The sequence below is a fragment of the Aplidium turbinatum genome, chromosome 4, assembly GCF_918807975.1.
Source record: "Aplidium turbinatum chromosome 4, kaAplTurb1.1, whole genome shotgun sequence".
Taxonomy (NCBI): domain Eukaryota; kingdom Metazoa; phylum Chordata; class Ascidiacea; order Aplousobranchia; family Polyclinidae; genus Aplidium; species Aplidium turbinatum.
This window is the reverse complement of record NC_137475.1, coordinates 1,280,916-1,290,633: the sequence shown is the minus strand read 5'-3', so window position 1 is coordinate 1,290,633 and position 9,718 is coordinate 1,280,916. Positions and strand designations below refer to the sequence as shown.

Genomic DNA, 9,718 nt, shown 5'->3' with positions numbered 1-9,718 from the left:
ATTGCGCGATGTGATTGTTAAACCATACCGTAATATGGGGTAACTTTGGTCCACATCTGAATTTTTTTGTTTTTTGCACAACTCCAGTTTTTCTGGCAACTTAGACAATTATAACCTTTTGTTTCTGATTTTACATTACATTATAACGTATTTCTAGCTGTTAACATTGTTTTTGCGATATCTGCTGCTGAATAATTCCATCAGAAAAAGGTTAGAAATTTGAAACCAAATTTCTGAGCTGTCTACTTTCACTTCTGCAGTGAAACTGAGTCAGTGTGATAAGTTATTTTTTGCATTTTTCTCATCCTAAAAGAAGTGTTATTGATAATATATAAGCAATATTATGATTGTGTTACATTAAAAAGCAATCTATGGGGTGGCCAAAGTTCCCCAACTAAATCACATCATTTTGGGGTAACTTTGGCCAGTGGTCAAATATATGTTTAATGCGGTACAAAGGATGTTTGTGTAAATTTAAAACCTTTTTAAACATATTAGTGTCAAAAGTGCTTCTCTCCCATCTTCAAGAATGGCGGTGTGGAACAAGGTATAGGAAACAGCTCCGCGAAGAAGCGTCGGTTGACTGTTGAGCCAGGGAAAAGCGTTCGTGGGCCTGTTGACGAGCAGGACACAAGTGATTTTGATGCCGAGGAAGGCGGAATGAAGCCTCCAAACGCAGATGAACGGCACGATCTCCTGGACACAAATGGTTCTGTTGCCGAAGCAGTAGGAGTGGAGCCTCCAAATGCAGATGAACGGCAGGATTTCGTTTCAGGGCAAGCCGAGACCGACTACGATGATGAAACCATTGAGGAAGAATTATCTGATTCCGGATCTGACCCTGAGTGGGATCCCAGGAACCAACCCTCTCACTCCCGTAATAATCTTTTCGAAGTGTTTGAGGATTAGAGTGTGTCATCCGGCCATGCTCGTATCTTAACCTTTTATTGTGTCTTCAAATTGTATTGTTTTTGAAAAAAGGCATTTTCCGCTTCGTTATATCGCACCGGTGTGATTATCAGAGACCTAGCAGTCTTTAAACACTTTTTTAAAACTTGGATGGTGGCCAATGTTACCCTAAGGCGGTTTAACATTGACATTCAAGGCATTTTATATACATGGCCAAAGTTACCCCATCCTGGGGTAACTTTGGCCACCACAGTTATTTTTTAAAAACTCCTTTGTTACGTTGAATTTTCAGTATCAACGTATGTAGCGCTTGTGTCAGTTCATAAGCCCATGTTTTGGAATAAAATTTCACTTCCTAAAGATTAAGTATTCTGTGATAGCATTCAAGAAACAAAAAAAGTGGACCAAAGTTACCCCATATTACGGTAATCAGTTGCTAGTTTTGTAATAATGAGTTTTCATGCACATGTCAAGGATAATGTTTAAGTGTTCTATTACCAATGGGTTGAAACATAAGCCACTGGGGTGGTGAAAGGGCGACCATCGGCCCATGAGATTCAAAAAACCAAAATAATCAAACAAATGAAGTGAACAGTATTTTATAAAAAAAAACAGCTACAGTTGGAAACTGAACTCAAAATCCTTCATTCAAATCAGCAACGACATACAGCCAAGTAACAAATTCCTTCACAATGAAACCCTGGTGATGAATAGAATCTGCTGGTTCCACCCAAGCCGCTACATGACGCATCAAAACACATGGCGGATGGGATAGAATAAAATAAGTCCAAAAGTTGTGGTAAAAAGTTGACCTTAAACAAAAGTACTTGGCCACAAACAGTTACTCTTGCCAATCAAAGCAACGTCAACGACCGACAGCGTTAATAAAATAAACCAAAATCAACCCTCTATGTGGTTTCAGGGTAAGGCATAGCAGCCGACGATCCAGTATGGAGTGGGTGGGGGGAGGGAACTGATGACTTCATGTCTGTTAAACTGCTGTGCAGCTATTTCAGACATAACCGACCAATATAAGGGGGAGGGGATCGACCAATATGAGGGGGAGAGGACCGACCAATATGAGGGGGAGGGGATCAGCAGCGTTGTCACCGAACGTCAAGTCTCATCATTGTCTAGAAATCATCATCGTCGTCGTCATCAGGAGGGGGATGCCCCTGCACGTCATCGCTTGCGTCTTCCCTCATCATCAGCTCGTCGGCGCTCACGTCATCATCGTCGTCAGCAACATCGCTACTGGACAATGTGTCGTCGTCGCTCTCACCGACGTACATGCTCCTCCGCACTCCTGCAAACGGGACGTTCGTTTACGTTGTAACAACCAAAACCGATGATTTACTGAAGATGTTTCCTTGTTTGGCTTTGAGTCCCTTCGAAACCATTTGCAACCGAAACCAACGGACTGGGATAGGGCAAAAGAAGAACAAAAAATGAAATATTTTGAAAATATAAAGAAAATTACGGGAATTAAAAACATACCGAAATTACTAATAAACACAAAAGACGGAACAAAATGTAGAGAGTTCAAAAGGAAGGTCACAGTTGAGCAATCTGTTGACAAAGAATCTCTTCGAAACCTTTCGTATCAAATTGCAATTAGGCTACTGAGCAACTGAGTGCGGTTTGCATGGTCCAGAAAAGACTCTTAAAATACGTTTAGCTTTGACATTCTTGCGCCAAGACAAATTAGAAAGTCGCCACTCCAAGCACCGGCTACAACAAAATAACACAGACCCCAGTTAGAGGGCGGAACAGTGTTAAGTTATATGGCGCCATCAAGCGGTGGTAAACCAGAACAAAAATACCAAATTCAAATATAAGAGCAAACGTCAGAAGCGAGTTCTCGCAAAGGTTGACTTCCATCATCGAGTGCAGTGAGAGACGAACAGGAAGAACGATGACATGGGTTTGCACATCTCCACTCTACTCACTATCTCTCGTGCACATACCGCTAACGAGGATTGGTCAAAATAGTTTTATAATGATGAGACATACCAGCATGGGGCCGGACTGGGTTTTGGGGACGAGATCGTTCGTTTCCTCCTGCAATCCCCAAATCTTCATCGGATTCGCTGCCATCATCGATGATATCTAAAGAAGAAGAATGATGGGTAAGAACTATGAGGGTGTGAACTTCTTTATTAATATACATGATTGATACCATTAAACTTCCGCTATTGCCGCAACACTATGGCGGATCCGGTCACATCGTCCAACACTCAGGGGAAGATCCCTACACTGACACTGCATCCACAGCACGAACCAGGGTTGCCAAGTCATTTATTTAAAGTCCTTGGTTTCAGGTCAAGCTTGGTCAAAGTGCAACTATGGTTGGTTGAACAATATTTTTCAAGATCAACTCCGCCTGGAATCGAACCAGGATCGCATGATTTGGACGACAAATCTTTGTCAGAACGCCACTTAGCAGTCGATAAACATCTGTGAAATATTCTCTAGGCCATGATATCTAGTGGTCGCGCAGAGAAAGTCAACTCACCATCGAGGTTTCCTTCGTCGAGGAATCCCCCATTGAGTATGACGTCAGACTCGGCTTCCTTGAGCCGGGTTTGGATGCGCTTGAGTGAACTTTCACTTTCTACCATCTTCATGTGCTCTTGCCTGGAACATAACATTACGTCATTCGTACATTACAACAGAGAGATAGCAACGTCACTGTCGGTAAACTGACACCGTTGCGGGTTTTGTTCTATGATGCCCAGGTCGACACTCGACACCATGCCGGAATTCTGTTCTCATCACCACAATCAGACCCATAAGATAGAAATTCACTCCAACATCATGCGCGGATCCTTTATATCTACTCCTGCGTCCTCCACTTACTTGGAGAAGTCCTCCATCTGATGTTCCAGGTAGGTCATATTGCGGAACTTTGTCAGGTAGTCCTCGTACTGGGTCTTCAACTCATCCTCTAATCTCTCGAACTCATCCATGAACGCCGGTCGGACGTTCTGGAGAGTGGAGAAACGCTTGCGCGATCGCTCCAGCTCAGACTGAAAAGTAAATTCAAGGGAATACCTTGGGCATCGAACCGGTGACGATCACGATCACAGAGCCGGCGTTCTTACCACTCAGCCACGCAATCGATCAATATTCCTTCAACTAATGAAGCCCATGTCAGTACAGTCCCATCAAATCATTTTATTTTATGGTCGGTGAATATCCACACTCTCAGATAGTCTCGTGGCTTTCATACGTGAGTGTTAGTGGCCACTGCTGGAGTTGGTTGTACGGGGCCGCGGTAAATAACAACCTCGACCTCACAACAATGGTTCATTTGCGGATGGATACTCACCTTCCGCTTCTCAATTTTCGCTTCCAAGTTCGCCTCATCCGCGGCCACATTGTCCAACTTATGAAGCGTCTTCTTGGTCTCTTGCTCCACAGACGCAATGCTTGCGCTGAAGAAACAATAGAAAGATTTAATCCAATTGTTTGATGTTTATTCTAAATTTACATCAATAATTAAACACCACCCAATCCGACCACCTGACGTGCATGGTAAGTGCAAGTAACGTTTTCAAAACAGCAACATCAAACTTTTCCAGCATCACAACAATGTCTTAGACTTACCGTAGGCCCTTTTCAATCTTATTGATGTCAAGGGGCTGACCTAGGGCTTGCTGGCGGGCCTCCCTCAGATCTGGCTCATGAGCGAGAAGGTGATACAGAGTGGCCCCTCGCTGAGTGACGTCACTAGCCAGTTGTCGCACAGTCTTGAGATCTTGAAGCTTGGAAGCTGTAGAAGGAAAATAGATCGTTCGTTTATGTCTTTCCCTCTTTATATTCGTCTCAAATAACGCATCTGATGCAAAATCTCTTCCAACAAAATTATTATCAATGCAAAATTGTACGTCGGATGCGTCATTTTTCAGTCGTAAGCTCTAGGAGAAGTATCCAAGGTAGGACGTGCAAGTTTGCTGCCTCCAAACAAGAGCCGCTGTGGCCGAGTGGTTAGCGCGTTGGGCTCGCAGTCGAGAGCCTGCATGTTCGACTCCAGCCACTCGCACTTGCTGTTGTTTCTCTGGGCAAGAAACTTTACGATAATTGCCTCTACCTAGTGATCGATTTTCGAGTAATGGGTAGTACCAAATTTAAGTCATAAGTAGAGTAGACAACCGGAAACAGACATTGCTGTCGGCTGCAGCGTAGGTCAGGTGTATGTCGGAAGGCGTACACCGATGCATAGCGCTCAAGTCCGCTTTCCCGCAATGCAGGATAAAGATAAACAAACAAACAAACAAACAAAGATATTTCAAACCTACCGGGTACAAATCCATAGCGTTTGTGCTATGCGCTGACATACGGCAAGCACAGCAGTATAGACAACAATCAACAATACAAGCCAAACTGAAAGAAGCAATGACATGTGCAATTATCTAGAAATTCCTCAAACATTAAAGCACTCAGCTAGAAGCACACACCGATATCGAATGATGTAACGGCCTGATCTCCCGCGCCATGCTCTGCGCTCATGGAGGTGGTCGCCTTCATGGCGGCATGTAGCACAGAGGTGACTTTAAGCATTTCCTTCACGGAGTAGCCATCCGCCATGTAGAGCCGCTTGGTATTCAGCCTGATATGCGCCTTTGTCGCCATGAACTGGGCGACTGATTTAATGAAAATGACCCGATCTTGCTCGGTGTCGATATCTTGAGGGATCACAGCATTGGGGTCATACCTGGAATAAACGTTTCTAGTTATTACAAAACAAAGTCGTCTCTAAAATCAATTGAGTTGGGAAAGTGTTTCAGTATCACATGAAGCATGTTGATGGAAGCAATATTTTGTTAATGATAAAATAAATAAATAAAATCACCCACCAGGACAAGAAACAATTTACTTAAACTGGATCTCAAACCTCAATCGTCTTAGGCTACTGTGTGATGTGCAGTCTGACCATAGAAAGAGCTCGACACCAGCTCTTCTAGGCCACATCGAAACGAGCTTTTGCCTGAGGATGAGTTTCTTTTATGTCCGGTTTTCTTTCTCCATCCTATTATTATTATTATGACTACTCATCCACATCAATATTGGAACTGGCAAATTCAATCCACAACACTTGTCATTAGGCTGTCATTCATTACTACATGTGTGCTTTTCTCTGTTTTTGTTTTATTTTTTGCTATTTGTTTTTTGGGTTTTGTAGCCGTGCTAACTACAGACATTATAACCTACTACATGATTTTCCATTCAGGCACGTTTTAATCCTTTCAAGGTTTTGCCACCTTTCCCGTTCATTAACGTGCTGTTAGGTCTATATCGATTTTGTAGTTAGTATCTTTTTCGTCCCGGACGCGTTAATGACAAAAAATAATGAATGAATGACCTTAACCAAAATCCTTATGAATGTGATGTCATAGCAGGGATATCTAAAGAAGGGGATACGAAGGCTTTTATTACGTCTGACAATAGAAGGGCTTTTGTTTATTGTAAATAATCTCTGTTTATCGCAAGATGACAATTGGCACCGATAGTAGTTTGATAAATCTTGTTAAGATAACTTGCATTGCACTATTAGCATCAGGCCTGGATATTCACTGCATGCTCATGGTTGCTTGTTAATTCAACTACCCATTTACTTGCTTTACATCTAGCCTACTCCAAAGGCTTTGTTAAGAAAAACAGCTTACTGGTAACTTTTCAACTGTTTTTCCAAACAAGTATTCTTTAAATATGCTCTACGTAACATTTACTAACTGTCTTCTGTAGCTTATTGTACCAGCTGCACTACAAAACTTCCTACGATTTTAAAAAGAACCACATGTTTAACGCGGTGCAAACTACCGCCCTGGTAGTGTCATGAGAATAAGGCAATCGCTGCGAGCCTTCATATCCCCTTCTCTAGATATCCCTGTGTCATAGGCGCCGACTTTTCTAAAAACCTTGGGGAGCGAGAAAGGTGGTGACGTCATAACCACAACGCTATTTTACTCAATTGAAATAGTCTTTGATTAAGCTTACGGTACTGTCTTTTTTATATTGACACCTAGGTCGCAAACCGAATCTATTAGAACCGCTGCTTGAAACGATTAGTTTTACGCATGCAGTACGCCTAGTCGTAAAAATTTTGATATTGTTAGCTCATAATTAGAACAGTTGGAAAACAAGCCGATTCATTCCTTTTTGTGCGAGTGAATAACAACGATCAAGACAGTGAAGTTATCGAAATAAAATGCAAAAAATCGTGATCTCAAGCAGAGTGAAAATCTGCGATCAGATTTATAAACCTCGTTTCGCTTGTTTTGCTAATTACTTGCCTTCAATGCGTTAACAACGGCGAAGTGTTTTCTCTTCTGTTTTTTATCGAAAGTCTTTATAATCTTTTATCGAATGGTAGTGCAGGAGTATACTATATATGCAGAGGTGGGCAGTAGCGCGCTACTTTTTAGTTGGAGTTGCGGCGCTATTTTTAGTTGGAGTAGCAGCTGCAGGAGCGGCGCTATTTTTTTCCAAAGTAGCCGTAGCAGGAGAGGCGCTACTTTTTTTCAGTTGCACTCACGCTACTCGCTACTTTTTAATTTAAAATGAAAAAACCTATATATATAATCGGTTTGGTTGCAAAGTTTCGGTCTTTTGGGAATCTCGTTTTCTGGTTTGGAGTTGCAATCCTGCGATCAATGTGACACCAGCACCAGTCACGACTCCGAGAATGAATTTTTTGGTGTGTTGGCGCCATCCCGTGAAACGTTGGTGCAGAAGGAAACAGTAATTGTGGACGCCTTTTTTTCGGACAGGAGCAAGTCTTTGAGCTTTTCGAATACCGAGTTAAAACATCTCTTCATTAAATACAACACTCCCATTCCTTCCAGTGCTGCGGTGGAGAGACTTTTCTCTGTTGGAAAAGATGTGCTTAAGCCAAAGCGGGCAGGACTTAGTGACTCTCATTTTGAAATGCTCGTGTTTTTGAAAGATGCGTAACAACAAATTTCCCTTAGAATGTGTTTTCTATGACAACGTTAAAATGACTGTGTAAACGAATGATAACATTCGTTTTCAAGGTCATTTTTGCCTCATTAGGGACTTGAAGAGTGTTTGCTATGTCATTTTAGACAAAAGTAGCGGAAGAAGTAGCGGTAGCGCGCGATACTTGTGTAAATTGGTAGCGGGTAGCGCGCGCTATTTTGGTCCAAGTAGTGGTAGCGGGTAGCGTGCTACTTTAAAAGTAGCGGGTGCCCACTTCTGTATATATGGATGAGCGAACGAGATGTATTTGAAGCAAAACACAGATGACAGTTTTGAAAAATGGATGTTTTCTTTAAACTGTATTCACGTAATTGTTAGTTGTGTCATAGTTTCAACTCGATAAAGTTTGCTAAAATCGATTTCATGTTTGAAGTCACAAAAAATCTAACGGACGTTTAGATAACTCATGAAACGAGAATAAACATTCAACCTCGCATTCGATTTTTCGCTACCATGCGTTTTGACTTTGAAGTTGCTCCTCACGCGCGGGAAGATAAGCAGCGTGTGACTGTGAGCGTGCGTGCCGTGCGCATCTCAGTAGTCATTCACGTTCCAGAAAAAGCCATGCGATCAACTGCTGTTTTGCTGGCAAGAGCAACGTAGGCTGTTTTTCGCTTTCGGCATTCTTTAAGTCCGTTTAAATGATCTAAATCTCTTTTGCAAAGTATTTTATCTTTGAACACAACTTGTAATAGCCATTTTTGTTGCCCCTCAACCATAAATTTACGAGGGGCGCCGCCCCCCCCCCCCCCCGGAAGTCGGCGCGTATGTGTGATGCGTCTATGCCATTAAATGTTTGTCATCAACCATCAGGCAAATAAATGCCTTACAATTTTGCTTCGGCACTCACACACAGTCAATCCAGCCACTGACATTCCGTTAATGAAATAATCTCCAACAAGTCACGGGGTTCAAAAATCATTCATTAAACAAGATAAATAGCACACAAACATTTGCTGTAACTTTAAGATATATGTACCATGTTTCAGTTATGCTATTTCCAACTGAATCGCTGCATTTAATGTTGAGTCAAACCATTTCCATCTGGTTGGTAATTGATTTGAAATTTATTAACAATAACAATATATTCACCAACACAACCAATCATACCTTTGAACAAGCCAAAGCATAATTTCGGCAACAAGTTCAAAATTAGGAGTTCGAAAATTCTCCATTGATATTAGCCGTGGATATCCAAGATATCGCATCATTTCAGTGAAGTTTCGTAAATCTCTATATGACATTTCTATGTATTAATATAATTCCTGTATACAAAGAATCCTAAAAACTGAAAGAGACAAAACATGTCAATGTAGTTTAGCAATATCTTTCTATACATTGCATACATGTAAGTTATTGAGGGAACAGAAAAAATTTTTGTATGCTGGGTTATGTCAAAACATTTCGTATCCCGATTTGAGGGGACAAAATCGGGGTACGAAATATTCAGGGGACGAAATAGGTTGAATTCATAGGCTATAAACTTTTTTTATCTCGTTTACCCCTTGCCGAATGAAAAAGTAAAATTTACCCCCCCCCAAACTTTCGCTCACATGACACGCAAAAACAAACCTAAGAAAAAAAGCCTACTGAAACGTTTGACTCTTCAAGTGCAGGTCATTGGTCTGATGAAAGTCTTTCAGAGTGACTTCGCTGAAATTTTAAAAAGTTTTCTAAACCGTAGATATAGTTCAAGATAAAGTAATTAAGCATGACGATCGACGTTAAAACTGGTGTGTCCGCCGAGATAGCAACTCAGACCGGAGACGTTTGTCCGCTGTCAACAAAATCAAATTTTGAGGCCTGC

General features: G+C 41.7%; 1 protein-coding gene across 1 annotated transcript; it reads right to left on the bottom strand.

Moving 5' to 3' along the window:
* Nucleotides 1-1,474: 1,474 nt before the first annotated feature.
* Nucleotides 1,475-9,195, bottom strand: LOC145768699 (clusterin-associated protein 1-like). The gene is made up of 8 exons (XM_082580268.1): nucleotides 9,022-9,195; nucleotides 5,370-5,626; nucleotides 4,519-4,684; nucleotides 4,241-4,346; nucleotides 3,769-3,938; nucleotides 3,425-3,546; nucleotides 2,923-3,018; nucleotides 1,475-2,215 (listed from the first exon to the last, which is right to left on the bottom strand). Exons 1-8 carry the CDS (start codon nucleotides 9,153-9,155, stop codon nucleotides 2,043-2,045), a joined length of 1,224 nt encoding a protein of 407 aa, XP_082436394.1. The 5' UTR covers nucleotides 9,156-9,195; the 3' UTR covers nucleotides 1,475-2,042.
* Nucleotides 9,196-9,718: the final 523 nt, after the last annotated feature.

Bases quoted from the DNA above. Each gene is read 5' to 3' on its own strand.
- LOC145768699 (XM_082580268.1), bottom strand. From the start codon at position 9,155: ATGTCATATAGAGATTTACGAAACTTCACTGAAATGATGCGATATCTT. The intron at 4,347-4,518 runs GTAAGTCTAAGA...TTGTTTCTTCAG, and splicing joins AAGATTGAAAAGGGCCTACG to CGCAAGCATTGCGTCTGTGG. The intron at 3,547-3,768 runs GTAAGTGGAGGA...GTTATGTTCCAG, and splicing joins CAGATGGAGGACTTCTCCAA to GCAAGAGCACATGAAGATGG.